The following is a 17324-nucleotide window of genomic DNA, read 5'->3' on the forward strand; positions in this document are numbered from 1 at the left end:
AGTGGTGGAGGTGAGACAATTGCACTTCAGATGTCTCCTCTCTTTTTGGCCAACAGGTGGCTGCTGTCAGGGAGGGAATGTCCTGGATTGTTCCTGTTCCTTTGCTGTCCCTTCTGACTGCCAAGCAGTTGGAGCAAATGGTCTGTGGAATGCCAGAAATCTCCGTGGAAGTTCTGAAGAAAGTTGTGCGATACAGGGAGGTGGATGAGCAGCATCAGCTGGTGCAGTGGTTCTGGCACACCCTGGAGGAGTTTTCCAATGAGGAGAGAGTCCTTTTCATGAGGTTTGTGTCAGGAAGATCTCGACTGCCAGCCAACACAGCTGATATCTCTCAGCGATTCCAAATAATGAAGGTTGATAGGGTAAGTTGCGGGGTTTATTTGGCTTTTTTGTAATTAATATTATTTTCTTATTCGTCTCTATTATGGTCTGTCCTTTGCCAGTAGGAGACAGTTTCCATTGTTCTAAATTTACAGGGAAAGTATGGGATGGGACGTGCTCTGAGTTAAGCCCAGACATTTATATTGTGCAGAAGGACATAGGCTGCATGAATTGCATCTTAATTAATGTGGTGCAATCGGTGATTAAAGGTCAAGGCAAGTTCTTGCACTAGAAACAAACCTTGTTCTATTGTAACTTGCCCACAGCGATTTTCTGTTCCAATCTCTTTTTTTGATTTGGTAATTTTCATTCTGTTTTTAATTGTTAATTTTGTCTGAGTGGCAACATATGACCAGTAGTGAACTATAACGTTTTTAAACCACTGCAGTGAGTTTACAGTGTGTTATTTCACATACAGGATGCATTCATTTGGCATTGTTTTGGGGCTTTGTGCAGTGAAAGCACGTTGTCTGTGAACAACATGAATCAAAAACGGGACAAAATCAAAGATGACAGTGGCTTGTCTGTCGTCTTTGGTCAGGTGTCTCTTATGTTGAGACACACTCTGGTTTGGAATTGAATGTTGCTTGATACAGAGGGCTGAGGAGTGGGATCAGCTGTTCAAATAGCTGAGTTTCATCAGTGGGTTGAGTTATTTACAAAGTGGGTGACACAGCAGTAGTTTTGCACATACTTAAGGATGAAACAAATGCTGTAAACGAGAGCCCAATCCACTTCCTAAAAGGAACTTGGGGCTAGAATAATATCTTTATGGATGATCTGCATGAGGGGATTGCGTGTACCATCAGCAGATTTGCAGATGACACCAAGCTGGGGGGGTGTTGATCTGCTGGAAGGCAGGAGGGCTCTGCAGAGGGACCTGGACAGGCTGGAGAGATGGGCTGATTCCAACGGGATGAGGTTCAACCAGGCCAAGGGCCGGGTCCTGCACTTTGGCCACAAGAAGCCCCGGCAGCTCCCTGGGCTGGGGCCAGAGTGGCTGGAGAGCAGCCAGGCAGGAAGGGAGCTGGGAGTGTGGATTGACAGGAAGCTGAACAGGAGCCAGAGTGTGCCCAGGTGGCCAAGAAGGCCAATGGATCCTGGCCTGGATCAGGAACAGTGTGGCAGCAGGAGCAGGGTGGTGATTCTGCCCCTGGACTCAACGCTGGTGAGGCCACCCCTGGAGTGCTGTGTCCAGCTCTGGGCCCTCAGCTCAGCAAGGCCCTGGAGGGGCTGGAGCAGGGGCAGAGAAGAGCAACGAGGCTGGGGAAGGGTCTGGAGCACAGGTGCTGTGAGGAGAGGCTGAGGGAGCTGAGGGGGGCTCAGCCTGGAGAAGAGGAGGCTCAGGGGAGACCTCCTCACTCTCTGCAACTCCCTACCAGGAGGTTGTAGCCAGATGGGGGTTGGTCTCTTCTCCCAGGAACCAGCAAGTAGGACAAGAGGGCACAGAGGTTTAGGTTGGATATCAGAAAGAAATTTTTTACAGAGAGAGTGATCAGGCATTGGAATGGGCTGCCCAGGGAAGGGGTGGAGTCACCATCCCTGGAGGTTTTTAAGATAAGACTGGATGTGGCATCAGTGCCATGGGCTGGGAACCACAGCAGGGTTGGATCAAGGGTTGGACTCGATGATCTCGGAGGTCTTTTCCAAGCCGGTCGATTCTGTGATTCCGTACACGGAGAAAGCTGACTGGCAGAGGCAGGGAAGGGAAGGAGCAGTGAAATATGTCTGCACTGGATGTTTTCCTTGATTCCCAGCTCACCAGTGTCCCCCCTTGTCTCCTCTCCCACAGCCTTACGACAGCTTGCCTACCTCACAGACTTGTTTCTTTCAACTGCGGCTGCCCCCGTACTCCAGCCAGCTGGTGATGGCCGAGCGCCTGCGCTATGCAATCAACAACTGCCGCTCCATAGACATGGACAATTACATGCTCTCCCGGAACGTGGACAATGCCGAGGGCTCCGACACGGATTATTGACACTCTGTGAACAAAATCACCTTCCTTTTCCTACAAATAGTGCCCTAAGTCCAATTCATCGTTGGCATAATTTTACGGTAACCATAGATGTTTTAGGAGCATAAAAAAGAAAACAAACAAACCAGATGTTAATAGATGGTGGCCACATTTTAGTTACTCTAAATGTAACAAAAAAAAATTAGATGTTTTTATTTTTTTGTGATTGTACAAAAGAAAAAAGGAAAAACAAAACAAAAAAGTCCGATGGGTAAGTTTTTTCTCCTTTTTTGGTCACTTTTGATAAGTTTGCATGGAGACATTCTGGTGCATTTTTGTTGGGAATAGTACATTTGTAAGCCCTCCCAGTGAACATGAAGAGTTGTACATTGTGTATAATTGTTCATTAGCCAGGACTGTTTTACACGAATATTCACATATTTATTTTGTTTTAATTTGAATTGCCTGTGCAGGGTTCCTTATGCAGAGAAAAATAAAGCAAATTCAAGGATCGGTGGCTTGTTATGCATTTGTGAACTGGGGTTGGTTGTCTGTCTTCATATTTTTTATATTTTGTCTCAGGAAGTCATAGTGTTACAGTGTTCAGGCAGGGTTTGACATGTGAAGCACCTTAAAATGTTTCTCTTCACTGACTGTGATGTGTAGCCCTGCTTTGCTTTCCCAGTGTCCGAGGGGCTGCTCTGTTTGGGTGTTGATCCTCCTACTGCAATACAAGTCCATCTTGTGCTTGGTTCCTTCTTGCTTTTCCTTTAAACATTTTGCTCCTCCAGAGGAGTTGTTGGCAGTAGCAATGTGCTGCCACCTGCACTCAGAAACCTTTGAATCTTTTGGCAAAAAAATGTTTTTTAATGTACAGATGGACAGAGTTGGTTCCTGAGTACAGAAAACTGACAGTGGAGGTGACAGGGCAGTGGTTGAGGCTGCGGGTTTATGCACATTCTTGGCTCTGCCTTTACTCTCCTTTTGTTGCAGCTGTACCTGTTATGATCAGCATGGTTTGGGTCACACTGGAGTTCCATCCTTGGTTAGGACAGAAATGAGCTGCACAAAGGAATCTGTGTCTTAGGGGAGTACTGGGCAATGGATAATTTCCAGTGTAGAAAAGACCTCGTTTGTGTCAAACCAGAAATGCTGCTTGGTGTGGAGGAGCAGGATGGACCTGGAGAGTGTCCCCAGGTGAGTCAGGGCTGCTCTGCCCCCGTTCCCCCCATCCTCATCCTCTCTGAGCTCCTGGAGAAGGTGCTGTGGGGCCTGAGGGCAGGTGAGAGTGTTCATCAGTGTCACCTCACCTGGGACAGGAGTGGTCCATCTGAGCCTGGAGTACAGGCAGAAATTCCTGTTGTTTTTCTTCTCATGTTCACTGTGTGTTCACAAGGATGACTTGGGAAATTCCTGACTGTCCAAGACTGAACTGGTTGTTGCTGCCAGCTCAGAGTGCTCAAAGCTTGATAAGCCATGGGGCTGTGCAGGTCTGGGGTTTACTGGTGGCATTCTCTAAGTCAGGACTAGCTGTTGGCTCCTGGAGAAGGCACAAGGTTTGTAGCTGTGACCCCCACACTGCAGGGGGGGTCAGCAGTCTGGGGGGAAGGGGGGCCTCAGGGCCCTGAAATCAAGCAGCCCTTGTTTCCTACCCCCTTGTGTGTTCTGGTTCCAAACTGGACTGAGTTCTTGGTGTTGTGGGGGAGTATATGCACATTGTGGTCTAGATTTATGGGTGTAATACATAAAAACTGCAGTATTACAAATAAAAGGGGAAACTGCTGTATTAAGTCCTGTATTATTGCCTGCTGGACTTCACTGATGTGTCTTAGTGCTACTGAGTTGTCAGCCTGTTTTAATCAGGCAAAGGAAATAATAGAACTGTGCCTAAAAATTGCAGTTTTATATGGACTGTGCAATTGGCTTCTTGGATAATGAGGGTATTTTTGGAGGCAGTTTACACTGAAATGAAAGAGAATGTTGATATTGGTAAATATTGATGTTGATTAAAGGATTGTGTTTGATGGAACTTTAATGGCTTGGAGCTAAAGAAAACCACAGGCCTGTTTTCATCCTTCCATCATACCCTGAATAAAATGTGATCACTTTGTATACTCAATTTTCAAATTGAATTGCTAAGGGAGAAAGTTTATTATTGGTGCTGAAAAAATGTATCAACACAATTGTGTTCAAATTTTACCATGTCATGAACAAATATCCTCGTTCATGTTGGGGAAGAGCAAAGTAAAATGACTTTGAGCATTTGTACGTAAATAGGCAAAGAAACCAAGTGGGTGTTTTAAGATCCTTTTAGGCTCTATAAAGTAAAAAAAAAGCTACAACACCCCCCACCCCCAGACAGTCCTGAGAGAAAACTGGCAGAAAGGTTTGAGTAATAAGCAGACAGATGCAAACCCACTTTCATATTTGTAGCTGCTTGAAAATCTGTTCCTGTTCCACCTCCAGAGCTGTGTCTCTCAGCCCGAGGGTTGGAGAGCTGGCAGCAGGAGAAGCTCTTTGGTTCCTGGTGTGACTGTGTAAATTCCTGCCTAGTTTTGGCTTGTCAGCACCCTGTGACACTGGTGTTGTGTGTCCAAGGCAGGAGTGGTGCCAACATCCCACTTTCCACCTCACAGTTGGTCTGTTCAGCCTTTCCAGGCTGTGAGTGCTGGGTTGGGATTTGCTGTTTGTCCTTCCTGTCCACACTTCAGTTCTGTTCCTTCGTAGTGCATAAGGGTCCCACTGACTGAGGAATGAGTGAATGAAATGCCAGAGTTTTACAGTGTCATGCCATTAAATAAGTCTGAGTTATGAAGATGCAATAATCCAGTTATCTTCCTTGTTTGTTTTCTGGGTGAGTGTTTCTCACAGATGTTCACACTGATCAAGTGTTTCTCTAGAATTCCAGCTCTGTGTGACTGAGTTGCTGTAATGCTCTGCTTTATTTCTTAGCTCAGCCAAATTAGAGTGTCCCAAGGATATCTGTGGATCAGTTAACCAGGATGGAAAGGAGCAGTGAGTATATTCCATTATGCTGAGAGCTGTAAAGTTCTCTTTCCATTTCTGCTGCAGCACACGAGGAGTGTTTTCAGGAGCTCATAGCTGGCTCAGCAGTTTTTGCAGAGGAAAGAAGCCACCCTAGGCAGGTAGTCTAATAAAACAGTTCTGCTGAAGTGATTTGAAACTTACCTTCCTTAAGGAAACTGGAAATACAATTTTACCATTCTAGTCTTGCAGTAAAAATTGGCTTCAGGTGGAATTTTGATAACACGTTTCCATTCTTTCTGTTCAAATGTGAACAAAAGACAATGGACCAGCTGAAATAAATCTTTCTTTTAAGGCCACCTGAGGCACCAGAGTCAAGCTGGTCATTAGGGCACCCCAGGCATTTTCTGCACATTAATTAAAGGAGCAACAGTGTTGTAAAAAGAATACAGCAAGGAACTGGAAAATCAAACCAGTTCTTCCTGGGGAACTGAGGCCCAACTTCAGGACTTGGTTTTATAGTTTAGATGCCAAAGAGCAAGGGAAAAAGTCTGCTCTGCTTCAGCAGCAGTTTTTCACACGTTCTTTGAGTTTTAGAGAGGTACTGCAGTCACACCATTGTCTAAATTTAAAGAAAAACATGTATCATGTTGGATATTTGTGACACCCTTGAATAATTTCTGAAGAAGTCAGAAGTCACAAATTTCCTTCGGGGACAAGTTGGCTCTTACAGTCTTCCAGTTACTTGAAAAATTAAAATGCAGACCAGTAGTAAGGCTGGAAAACTAAACCTGCAAATAACTGTTAAAATGCAGATTATTTTAAATCTCGATAGCCTTGAGATAGTTGAATTCTGGTAATGGCAATTCCAGTTCACATGTTTTTAACTCTGATTTCCTCAGTGTTCTGTTACCTGCAGTAGGATTAATTATCAAGCATGTAAATGAGAGCCAGGCCTGCTGTGGTACAGGCACAGGAACTGCTGTGCTGCCCTAATAAAATACTGAATAACTGGTCTGTAATGGAACAGAGATGTTGAGACTCTTAGTGGGACAGAACAGTATTTCTGGAAATTAGTATTTCTAAATTTGCTTTAAGGACACACACACACTCTCAGATGTTCCTACTCTGTGTAGGGTTTTAATTTAAACCAAAATCTTAACTGCTGTACAGCTTCACTGTGATCCAGGCTGGAACTGTTCAGGACCCAGGGTTTGTGAAGCTGGGCCATGTGCAGCCTGGTCCTGTTTGGTGTGGAAGCTGCACTGGCACGGGTTCCCCCCCATTTCATGGTCTGCCTTTCTTTGGAAGCAGAAGGTTCTTCAGTGGGTTATACTGGATGGGACAGGCATTTAAGGTAAACATAAGTTCAGCTGCAGAGGCAGCAGGAATGGGCAGGATTTTGTGGTGCTTTCCAGGAGTCTGAATTCTGAATTCACACTAGAATTGCTGAACAAAATGGGAAGTAATGGAAAGCAGAATTTGGGGATGTGCTCACAGAGAGTAAGGCACAGGGCTTGAGAAATGCTGTGGTTCAGACAAACCCCTGCAGAACTCACACCTGATGACAAGGATTTTCCTGGATTGTTAGACTGAGACAAGTCAAACCTGGGCCTGGTGACTGCAGGACACAGGAAGGGGGCACTCAGAAACGTTTAACTTTCCTCAGGAAAAGTCTGGAAGGGCAGAAAGAGTCTTGGAATGTGGTGTGACAGCCCTGAGTCCCAATACCACACCAAACCCAGGGTACCACAGCCAGTTTTCCACAGCAGAACAAAACTGTGCCAGCCTTTGGTGCCTGGCTCTGTAGATGATGGCACAGCATCACCTGCACAGTTGCAGTGAAGCTCCACTTCCATGAAGCAGAGCAGCAGGAAAGGGACAGCTTTGTGGTCTGTGATGAAAATAGCTCCTTGGTTTGTACTTTGCAGTGAGAAAAGAGTGTTTATATCCAGCTGGGCTGTAGTGTGTTCCTAATTTAGCATTAAAGCTGTAAGTCACTGTCCTTTCCTGTAGGTTAGTTCTCTGAACCAGCGTTTGTTCATACTGTGTTTCCTTTAATGTCACCTTGGAAAGATTCCTTGGTGTATCTTACATTATGTAAGTACATCATGCAAAGGGTCAGCCTGTGTTTTGTGTGCACTGAGTCCATGCTTCCCTCATTTAATCAAAGAGCCTGGTAAAGATCTCCCACTGTCAATCACTAAGGAAGTGCTGCTTGTCAGGTACTCTGCTTTTGCTGGGAAGACCTTACAGGGAGGGGTTATCCCCTTGGCAGATGGAATGATTGTATGGATATACCCTTTAACAGAAATTTGGTAATCACTCTGCCCTGAAATTTGTGAAAGTCACACAATGACTCAGTGTCTGCTGTGCCTTTGTGCCCTTACCCATCACTGAGGAGTTTATAGGGTGGGGTCCACTCTGAACCTTGTGATGGAACCTCAGTGGGAGGCTATTCCTTCATCTGTGTTCTGGGCTCTCTGCGTGGATCACTCTACCTCAATTCCAACTCTTTGTATGTCCTTGTCTTTGTTTTTTCCATGCAGTAATTACTCAGGTGAACTGTACCATCAAACTCACTGCACCTTGTCAGACTAATGTGAAACTTTGTTAAATTCCATCAAATTTATTGAACTCTGTCGAATTATAATTTGGCCTCAATCAAAGATCTGCTGCTCCCTCCTGAGTGAGGTGCATTGCACTCACCACCCCAGGAGGGACCCAAACTGCAGTTTGGGGCAGGTCTGGCATTGTGTGACAGCAGGGCAGGGTTTCCAGTTTCAAGGAACAACAGAGAGCAAACGTTTTTTTCCTGGTGGAAATGCCTTTTCCCAGTGCACCCTTAACAAAACAAACCAGCCATTTGTTTGGACTCAACCAGAAGGCAGGGAAGTGCCACAGGTCATTGCTCCCGAGTTCAGGTGAGGTGAGATACCCACCCTGATCATCCCCACCCCACAATCTGCTGCACCTAAAGCTCAACCAGCTTTCTTGATGCTCTTTCAAGCCTCAGCTTTTTGTCTGGCTGGCTGTCTGGGATCATGTTGGCACTTCTCTCTGCTCTCAGCATCACTGAAGGACACTGTTCCCTGACCCTCTGCAGCCCAGCCTGGGTGATGTTCCTGCAGAAATCCACGTGCAGGGTGTGCAGGGCCCCCCCGTGCAGGGTCACGGCCTGCAGGCTCCGGTCCGTGATCCGCACACAGTTCTCCAGCTTGAGTGTCCTCAGCTTGGGGCAGCTCTTGAGGAGCAGCAGGATGGAGTCGTCTGTGACATGGCCACATCCAGACAGGGTCAGGGACAGCAGGTTTGGACACCTGGAAACATGATGGCAACAGGTGAGAGGATGGGAGAGAGAAATCCTAGAGCTTGGACGAGCTGATACTGTCAGGAGTAAATATGAACTCTGGAAAAACACCTCTTCAGCAGGAGGGGTAAAAAGGCACCAGTGGGGGGACACATGTACATCTCAGTCTTTACAAAGTTTAACCATCTTTGCTTTTTGTGTTGGTAGCAGCACCTCCAGCTCAGCTGGCACTGGAGAAGGGGCTGTGGAGGCCTCTCTGAGCTGCAGCTCCACTGTTTTTTCTTAGGGAGTTGCCAGGTGCTGTGAGGCACTGGAGTGAAGACCCAGGAGAGATAAAATTCATTTCAGGAGGAAGGTGAGGACACCTGAGGGAAGAGACTGCTGTATGTGGTCAAGTAGGACACTCCAACTCTGGGTTTTCAGAAATTACAGGTCTGTTTGAGCTCCTTGGATTTACTGAATGGGTGCCAGCTGCTTCCTAAGAGTGTTGATGTTTGAACCCCACGCAGGTCTTAAATTCTCCTTTGAGTCACTGCTCTCAAACAGGGATGCAGGAAATGAAAAAAGCTTAATTTCGTGCTGCTTGGGGAGCCCTGGGCAAGCACAGGAAAGGCTGTTGCTGCCTTCCACTGGCTGTCCTTGAGCCAGACCTGGAGCAGCTCTTTGTGCTGACCAGGCAGGGACCCTGTGCCCACCCTGCAGTGTCTGGTTCCTGCTCACACCTCTCCAGGCAGCAGCAGCTCAGCAGCATCTATTTAGCTAAACACAGCCTCCTGTTCCTCCATGAGCACAGTCATGGACAGAACAGGAGCCCCTTCCATCCTGTCAGAACCGTGGTGTGCCCAAGCACTTCCATGGACAGATCTGTGCTTACAGCACGTGCTTTTAGGGGTACAGCAGCAGTGGGGCAAACACGGGGTCCTGCCATTGCTGCATCCTGGTCATTTGTCCTTTAAAACCGGTGCTCAGCACGTTCCTCTGCCTCCACACCCCAGCCCGTGTCCCTGCTGCTGCTTGACTTCACCTTTGGAGCTGAGGGAATAAGTGAGATCGTGTCAGCTGCATGGGCTTGTTTTGTTACTCTACCCTTAGGAACAGCTGGAGAAAAAAGCTGACAGGGTCAAGAAAGGCTCTGACTTTCCCATCCCTTGTGCCCTTAACAAAATAAAACGTACTTCACACTCAGGGAGAAAAGCTGGATGTTTAATTTGCATTTGAATGTTGAGCGTTTTGTTGGAATGCTTCCAATGATTGCTTGTTTTATCCTTTGTAGGAGCAGGTGTGCTGATCCTTTGCTTTTTAATCCAGATCTTTATCAGTTCTATAACAGTTACTTCTGAAACTTGGTACTTGGAACTTACCCCCTGCTTTGAACCCCCATTCCCATCCTTGTTTTGAGCTCTGGTGCTGCCTCTCCCTAGACACTGTGTCCTGGTGGTATCCTGGGAGTTGTTGGCTTTTCTCAGCGTTGCTCCCGGAGCTGAGGGCTGGCTGTGGCACTCAGGTGCACCCTGACAGGCACTGCCACCTCCTCATGGAATGGAGCTTTTGTTAGAGCTGCTTTGTAACAACAAAGCTCTTGTAAGAAATGCTCTGCACCCAGGGCTGCTTTTCCTCTTTCTCTTCCCTTAGTGTAGTTGATAAAAAACCTAATTGAATTTCAGTATAAAAGCAATACTTATTTCTTAGAATGGAATAAATCTGATGTTTAGTAACGTGATTAATGAACTTGGCTGTTATGTGTATTTGCTGTTTGAAATCATGACTTTCCCCTGGGCCCCCACCCCCAGTCACTGCCAGAGTGGTGTGGGTCAGTTAAACAGCAATGTGGGAGGCAGTATTGCACCTTCCCATATTAATTATTCATTCTTCAAAAAAAAAAAAAGAAGAAAAAAATAGACTTAAGGAAAGTCAATATGAAGTATTCATTATTGCCACCATAACATGAACTTAACATTGTATTAAAATTGTAAAGTCAAAGCACTCACTTCATGCTCCATTTCAGGCAGGTTGGATGGAGTATTTTAAAAATAAGGTAATCAGCAGCTCTCACTTTTCTCATTTCACTCATGTCAAGGCAGGGAACCTGCACAGTCACACCCAAAGAACATACCTGTTGCAAACCTGTAGTAAAAAATCCCTGACAGTGTTCTCATGCCTGTTACAGAAGTCTCTCTGGAAACTGTTTTTCATCCAGTCCTCAATGTTACACACCTTGACTCTCTCTGAATACCAGCAGATGGATAAGTATTTTAAAGCAGGTCCCAGGAGAAAATTATCCTTCTTTAGTTCCACTGGAGAATGGAAGTTCAACAAAGGCCACAGTAAAGGATCCTCAAACACTTCTAGCAACTTGTGACATGTCTTTGCTAAATTTTTCCTACTGTTTTTGTCCAGAAACGAGAAGAGGTGCAAGAGGCATTCCCGGTTCAGCTGGGTGATGTGCATGGCAGGGCTGGAACAGTCCCAGTCTCCTGGGCTGTGGAGATGGTGCTGCAGGGGCTCAGCCTCCCCAGGGCTGTTGCACATATATGGTTGTGGAATGGGGGTTATTTTTGGCCCACAAGTGGTGCAGCAGCTCAGAACGGGGGAAGGCAAAGAAACGTGCACACAGCTCGTGTTCCCTTCTGTGAGGGGATGGAATGGGATGTGGAACAGCAGGGCCTGACTGCCATGAGATGCTTCCTTAAAAGGGATTCTTTCCCCTTGACACTCCTGGGGTTTAGCACAGTTCCTGGAGTGGGAATGGGGTGTAACTACAGCTGCAAGGAGTGTCTTTGCCAGCCTTTCCCCGTCAGAGGCCTTGGCTCTCTGAGCAGCAGTTTGTGTTTACAGCAACTGTGGCCTTTATTTGTTCATTGATTTTTGTGAGGTTGCACTTTTGCTTCATGTTCAAGGACTGTTACAGTGGATAATGAACTTTCAAAACATCATCTAAAAATTCCCTGGGTGCTCTGAAGCACATCCACACCCTCTGCAGCTTCCATTTGCAGCCTCAGAGCTGTGGGCAGTTTCCTGCACAGTTATTTGGGGCTGGGCTCTGATCCCATAAACAAAGCTGGCTGTGTCCCACCTCCTGCAGGAGGGAAGGAATGGCACAGACTCCTGGGAACAGAGGTCTATGTTTAGCTCCTTGTGGGCTTGTGCTTTAAATAGATGTCTTCTATTAGGCTTGAGGTTTACAAATCGGGTTGGTTTGGTTTTGCAGGTTTAGTTCTGTTACCACAGATCCCTTTTTTCCACCTTTTGGTGGAAAAAGGAGATATGGAAATGGTTTTATGAGTATTTGTTTTCCAGTAGTCAGAAAGTTGCTCCTGGAAGAAAAATAAAGTGACAGCAAAGGGTGGGTTGGAATTAAAAGCAATAACAGCCCTTGAACTTTAATGTTTGTGAAACAAAAGTGCTTGAGATTAAGGTATTTTATATCAATCTTCTGCCTGGTGTAAATGCAAGAGAAAACATTGAACAAAGAGGTTGACAGAAACAGCAGAACAGCACTGTGGGGGGTTTACAAGTGGCCTGCACTTCTCTAACAGCTGGGGGACTTGGTGTAGTTGTGCACTTTAATTAGGAGTGTTTTCATATGTGACAGGGCTGAGTGGGACCCAAGTTCACTTTTTCCTTCTTACCCTGAGGATAAGGGTAAGACTTCAACTTCTTCAACTCTGAGAAATAGGACCTGAAATGTGTTTGCAGCTGCAGCAGTTCTACCTCCCTGTCCTGAGGAGGTGCTGGAGCACTGTGTGTCTGCACTTGGGTTTCATTCTTTAGCCATTTTCTGTGTACAGTAAACTGGGCTTAACAACTGCCACCCTTCCTGGTTTCATATCCTCTGCCATTTAATCTCCTCCTTGAAATGAGAAGGACATTCCTGCTCAGAGCCAGGCTCTGGCCAGTGCAAGGAGTACTTCAAGAAGCCAAGGAAGGGACAAGGTTTCACATACCAGGTACGGCAGTCCCTGGAAAACAGCAGCTTAAATGGTGTCCCAGCAGGTGTTGTTCTTCATTCTCATATTTGCATTTTCAGCTCTCACTTTTTAAGAACTTACCTTCATTTGTGAGCAGGTTTGAACAGCTGAGACTGCTCAGAATTGTTACCCCTACAGGAATATTATTTTAAAAAATATTATTTAAAAAACCTCAGCCAAACCCAAAAGACAACAAACCACCCAGCCAGCAGAGCTGGATGACAAGGGAAGCAGTGCTGGGGTGGATTCCTGCCAGAGGGGTGCACCACAATCTGACATAAAAATTAACAGCATTTGGGTGACAAGGTCCTTTAGATCTGAATGGCAGGTCCTCTCTGGGTTTAGATGCAAAGTTTGGCAGAGGTGTTACATGGTCAGGAACACTTCAATAGCTTTATTTTGTTTCCCCCAGCACAAGGTGCAATACCCTGCCAGCTGTGTTCAAAGACTGACACTAAAGTTGTTCTGCAAGCCTGGAGAAGGACAAGAGGAGCTTCATGTTCTAAGGAAAGGAGACACTTTAATGGCACATTTTCCATAAACACACTGTGTGATGAGATATAATTCACATTCATCCTGGAAACGCTCCAGAAACACACAAGATGAGCACAGTCAGTAAATCCTCACTGAAAATTACACACAAGAGTTTAATGGTAAACAATTACAACTATGGCACTACAGTACTTGAGGAGATCCTAAAGCACGTTGGAATCAGCTGTCAAGGTGCCAATGACCTCATCAGTAAGACACAGACACAGCAGTAATGAAACATTGTTGGGGAAACTTTGGAACACCACGTGTTACACTTTCCATTGCTGGACTAAAATCCTCACAAACGGCCTCCTGCTTTTGATCCAAGTCCACTGTCCCTGCCTGTCTCAGTTTTACACTCTCTTGCTGACAGCTGAGAGCTGGACATTTTGCATTTTGTTTGACATAAACCTTGTCTCCAGTTGTAGACGTGGCTAAACAATAACTAACAAAAGGACAACCTTTCACGGGACAAATTTTGGTGAAAAATATGCAAGTCTCTGAACTGTAGAGAGCAGTTGCTGCTTGCAGAGCAGTCACAAGCAAGAAAAAAAATTCTTGCCAGCCTAGTGTGTATTATGATCAGCAGTAAGTAGAAAAGAAACATTTGGCTTAAATGAAAGAGATATCCCCCCCATGAGCTAGTAGATAAATATAGGATATACAAGTAAGGTTAAAAATGTAATACTAGGCCAGGTGCAGTACATGTTACTGGTTCAGTGCTCAGTTACTTTTTTTTTTTTGACACCACACTGAATAGAATACAGTGGATAAGCAAAGTTCTCCACCAGGAAGAGAAATACTTGTGTTGCCACAACAAACTGTTCATACTGTCCATCTGGGTTTGCAGTGGGAGAAAGTTAAATTAGGAAAGGATTTACACTGTCCTTGTTCCAGCAGAGCAGATGGCTGAGCCCTCGGCCCCTCCGAGAACGCGCCTGCTGTGATTGCCTCGTGTGCAGGAGACAGCCCTGCCCAGGCTGGGTGCTGCACACACCAGAGGGGCTGCAGGGAAATGCTCACGTGAGAACGTTAACTCTGACCCAAAAAGAAGTAGAAGCTGATTAAAATAAGTGAATGTTGCTGAAGATTACAAATTTAAATTTCTAAGAATACAGAAAGGCACATTTACATCACTGTTCTGCAAGAACACTGCACACACCTGACTACTGCAAGGTATATTGCTGCTGGCTCATAGCTCCTGTACTTTAAGCTTGGCATTGTCAAAGGAAGGTAAAATGCTAAAGGACTCCAGTCCAAGCAGCCTGCAGACAAAATGCAGCTATGGATGGGATCTACACACCTTCCCAACTATTGTGAGCAGGGAGGGTGATAACGTGCTGGGATGCTTCTTTACCTGCCCCACACCCTGCCTGCAGGAAAGGGAGAAATGGAAGGTGATGAACTATCTACAATTTAAAGCAATGAACAGTTCTGTGTATTGTTCAGCCTCATTAAAAGCCAACATCCTTACATATGTGACTGTGTATCAAATAATAACTCCACAGATTTAACCTGCATGCAGTTCCATGTGCATACACCACCAGCTATGCTGAATGCTTTCTGCAGTTTGGTATAAAGAAAATTTCTCCCTTTCCTGGTGTAAGATGCTGTGGAAAAGCTCTCCAGAATGCCACTGGCCCAAATGTCTGGCTGTGATTTGTCTTTTCCCTGGCCCTGGCAAGGCAAGGGCTGGGGCACAACCCCTCCACCCTGCCAGGGCTTTCAGAAGCAGTTGCTAAAATGGGGAATCCCATCTTGTGTGTTTTCAGACTACTGTATTTTATTGCTTAACAAACAAACACTGCTAAGAGGGGCTGTTTGATGGTGTGACTACATTAAGTATATTCCACTCTCACTCCCAGCCCTGTGAGATTTCAGGAGTGCCCAGCTCCTTGGTTGGCACAAGGGTCCAGCTAGAAAGGGTGGGCTGGGGGAAGAGACCTGAAATGCAGCATTTGGCAAATGTCAGATTTGGTGTCTGGCTTGTGCAGGAGTGGTTCTGCTCTTCACCTTTTTTTCCATCTTGCTGACTTTCACTGTTCAGAACAGCAGGACAGCTAAAATTCAGGTTGATTTTTTAGCACAAGTCTTTCTCCATTACATGGCCAAGTTTTACAAACTGCATCCCATCACATTCACCCAGAGCCTAAGCCAAGGTGCCACTGCTACAGCTCCCTGAGTGCTCTCCAGGCCCCTGCAGGCTTGGCTCACCCCCTCCCTCACAGGGCTCTGCTGGCAGGAGCAGCACCTTCCCTGAGTTTGCATTGGAACTGATTAAACAATTCCATGCAAAGCACTTGGAACACCACCTGCCTCCTTCGGGGTGAACTGCAGGCTCTATTCAGCCCCCAGACTGCCAATTCCCACCAGGAAAGAAGGCTGGGGGTCCCACTGCCAGGAAGTTTCCCAAGTTTTCAAGCAAATCAGCGTTCAAGGTCAAATTTCAGGATGACAGCCTAAAATGAGGGATGTCTACTGTAAATCAGGTTCAGCTCAAAAACCATGAATCTCAACACAATTTGGACAGGTAATTTTAAGACAGTTTTCTTAAATTTGAAGTGGGTGGGGGGTAGAGCATATGTGAGGAATACTTGAATTAAACTGCAGTATTAATACAATTCAACCAACTGTTTATTTACAATGATTCCTGAAAGTCAGCAGCCTGAATACACACCAGTATAGCAGCAATTACCTGGTCTACTTAATGATGCCACATCTCCTCTCTTCTGCAGACAAAGAAAGATTGGTCAGAGGTCACTGTTTAAGTTTCCTGCATGAGGGAAAATAGGACGTGCAAACAGTCCTTTGATTGAAAGAGATTAAATCATATCTACGTGACAGCACTGAGAACAGCATGAAGTTGTATTGCTCTTCAGAAGCACATTTATCTTGCTTGTAAGGAGGACAGAAAGCTTCTTGGATGTAAATGTGCCTTTAGAAAGTGAGAACTGAAAACATTAATATAAAAAAGTCAAATAACTATTTCATGAAACTATATATATAAAAATTGAGTTATCACAACTAAAGCAGCAAATCAAAATCTGCTGAGGTTTTCTGGTATAACTAAAAAAAAAAAAGTTAGTTTGTGTCCAAGTTCAGTAAGTCAAATGCTACCATTGACACAACAAAACTAAAACCCACAAGAGGAAATTGAAAAGTGCACAATGAAATCAATAAGTCTTGGATCAAGTATTTATGGAGAAATGGAAATGTTTTGTCCGGTGGACTTGATAAGTGAGACTGAGAAGGAGGTATCAGAGTTTGTCGGCGCCGGGCCGGGCCTGGCGCTCCACGTAGAACAGGATGTAGGCCTTGGCCTTGCCCACGGTCTCCTCGTCCGTCAGGGTCACAGTGCTGTCGTTGAAGTGGAACCAGCGGCCCTCGTGCGCTGCGTACGCCGTGTAATGGCCAGAGCCCACCCTGCCAGAGAGACACAGTCACACAGAGCCCCTCACCCTGATCCTGTCTGCCAGGAGAGACACAGTCACACAGAGCACCTCACCCTGCCAGAGAGACACAGTCACACACTGCACCTCACCCTGCCAGAGAGACACAGTCACACACTGCACCTCAACCTGCCAGAGAGACACAGTCACACACTGCTCCTCACCCTGCCAGAGAGACACAGTCACACACTGCTCCTCACCCTGCCAGAGAGACACAGTCACACAGAGCCCCTCACCCTGTCAGGGGACACAGTCACACAGAGCTCCTCAACCTGATCCTGTCTGCCAGGGCTGAGACAGTGCCAGGAACCAGGCATTGACAGCCCCCACAGCAGTTGGGAAGGTGCATCCCTCCTCGAGCTGTGCAGCTCCAAGTTCTCCAAGTTAAAGTTTTATATTAAGTAAAATAATCACTTACTGGGGGGAGTTTAAAGGGGTTTTTAATAAAAACCCATAACTTTTGTGCAAGGCTTCCTGCAACACTGAACTTCCATATTTGCTTAGGCACAATCAAGTCCATTATCTGTTATTCAAGCATTAGCTATAAAATTATCACTGTGCTCTATTTTCAGAAATCTTCCCCATTTCAGACTAGAGACACTCATATTGCCTAATATAAACAAAACTATTCCCAGAATATCAGGAAGAAAATTTTTCAGGTTTCCTTTGCTGTCCATATAGTTTTCCTACGAGTCTGAAGCACCAGGCAGATGCTCTGTGTCACTACATGGGCTGCCCTTAGTAGT

The 17324-nt window shown here is 45.8% G+C and overlaps 3 protein-coding genes across 7 annotated transcripts in view; 1 reads left to right on the forward strand and 2 right to left on the reverse strand.

Moving 5' to 3' along the window:
• The window catches only part of HERC1 (HECT and RLD domain containing E3 ubiquitin protein ligase family member 1), a 112778-nt gene extending 109932 nt beyond the window's left edge, over positions 1 to 2846 (forward strand). For both annotated transcript variants that reach the window (XM_032700294.1, XM_032700293.1), the window contains 2 exons: positions 57 to 362; positions 2174 to 2846. In XM_032700294.1, coding sequence (XP_032556185.1) covers positions 57 to 362; positions 2174 to 2359 — 492 coding nt within the window. In that variant the 3' untranslated portion in view covers positions 2360 to 2846. The remainder of the gene's footprint in view (positions 1 to 56; positions 363 to 2173) is intronic.
• A 1166-nt stretch (positions 2847 to 4012) lies between these two features.
• On the reverse strand, positions 4013 to 11115 carry FBXL22 (F-box and leucine rich repeat protein 22). Of its 2 annotated transcripts, XR_004359288.1 has the most exons (3): positions 10744 to 11115; positions 7959 to 8640; positions 4013 to 4023 (listed from the first exon to the last, which is right to left on the reverse strand). XR_004359288.1 is itself a non-coding variant. In XM_032700299.1 (2 exons), exons 1-2 carry the CDS (start codon positions 11076 to 11078, stop codon positions 8295 to 8297), a joined length of 681 nt encoding a protein of 226 aa, XP_032556190.1. In that variant the 5' UTR covers positions 11079 to 11115; the 3' UTR covers positions 7924 to 8294. The 2 variants fall into 2 exon arrangements, 1 of the variants encoding a protein (XP_032556190.1); XM_032700299.1 differs by lacking the exon at positions 4013 to 4023 and having other exon boundaries at positions 7924 to 8640.
• Positions 11116 to 13098: 1983 nt separating this feature from the next.
• Positions 13099 to 17324, reverse strand: part of USP3 (ubiquitin specific peptidase 3) — a 42003-nt gene continuing 37777 nt past the window's right edge. For 2 of the 3 annotated variants that reach the window (XM_032700295.1, XM_032700296.1), the window contains exon 15: positions 13099 to 16552. In XM_032700295.1, the coding sequence (XP_032556186.1) occupies positions 16387 to 16552 (166 nt within the window). In that variant the 3' untranslated portion in view covers positions 13099 to 16386. Of the gene's footprint in view, positions 16589 to 17324 lie in introns of all 3 variants that reach the window. The other variant, XM_032700297.1, reaches the window with a different exon arrangement.

Source organism: Chiroxiphia lanceolata, chromosome 12 (genome assembly GCF_009829145.1).
Source record: "Chiroxiphia lanceolata isolate bChiLan1 chromosome 12, bChiLan1.pri, whole genome shotgun sequence".
In the NCBI taxonomy this organism is placed as follows: Eukaryota; Metazoa; Chordata; class Aves; order Passeriformes; family Pipridae; genus Chiroxiphia; species Chiroxiphia lanceolata.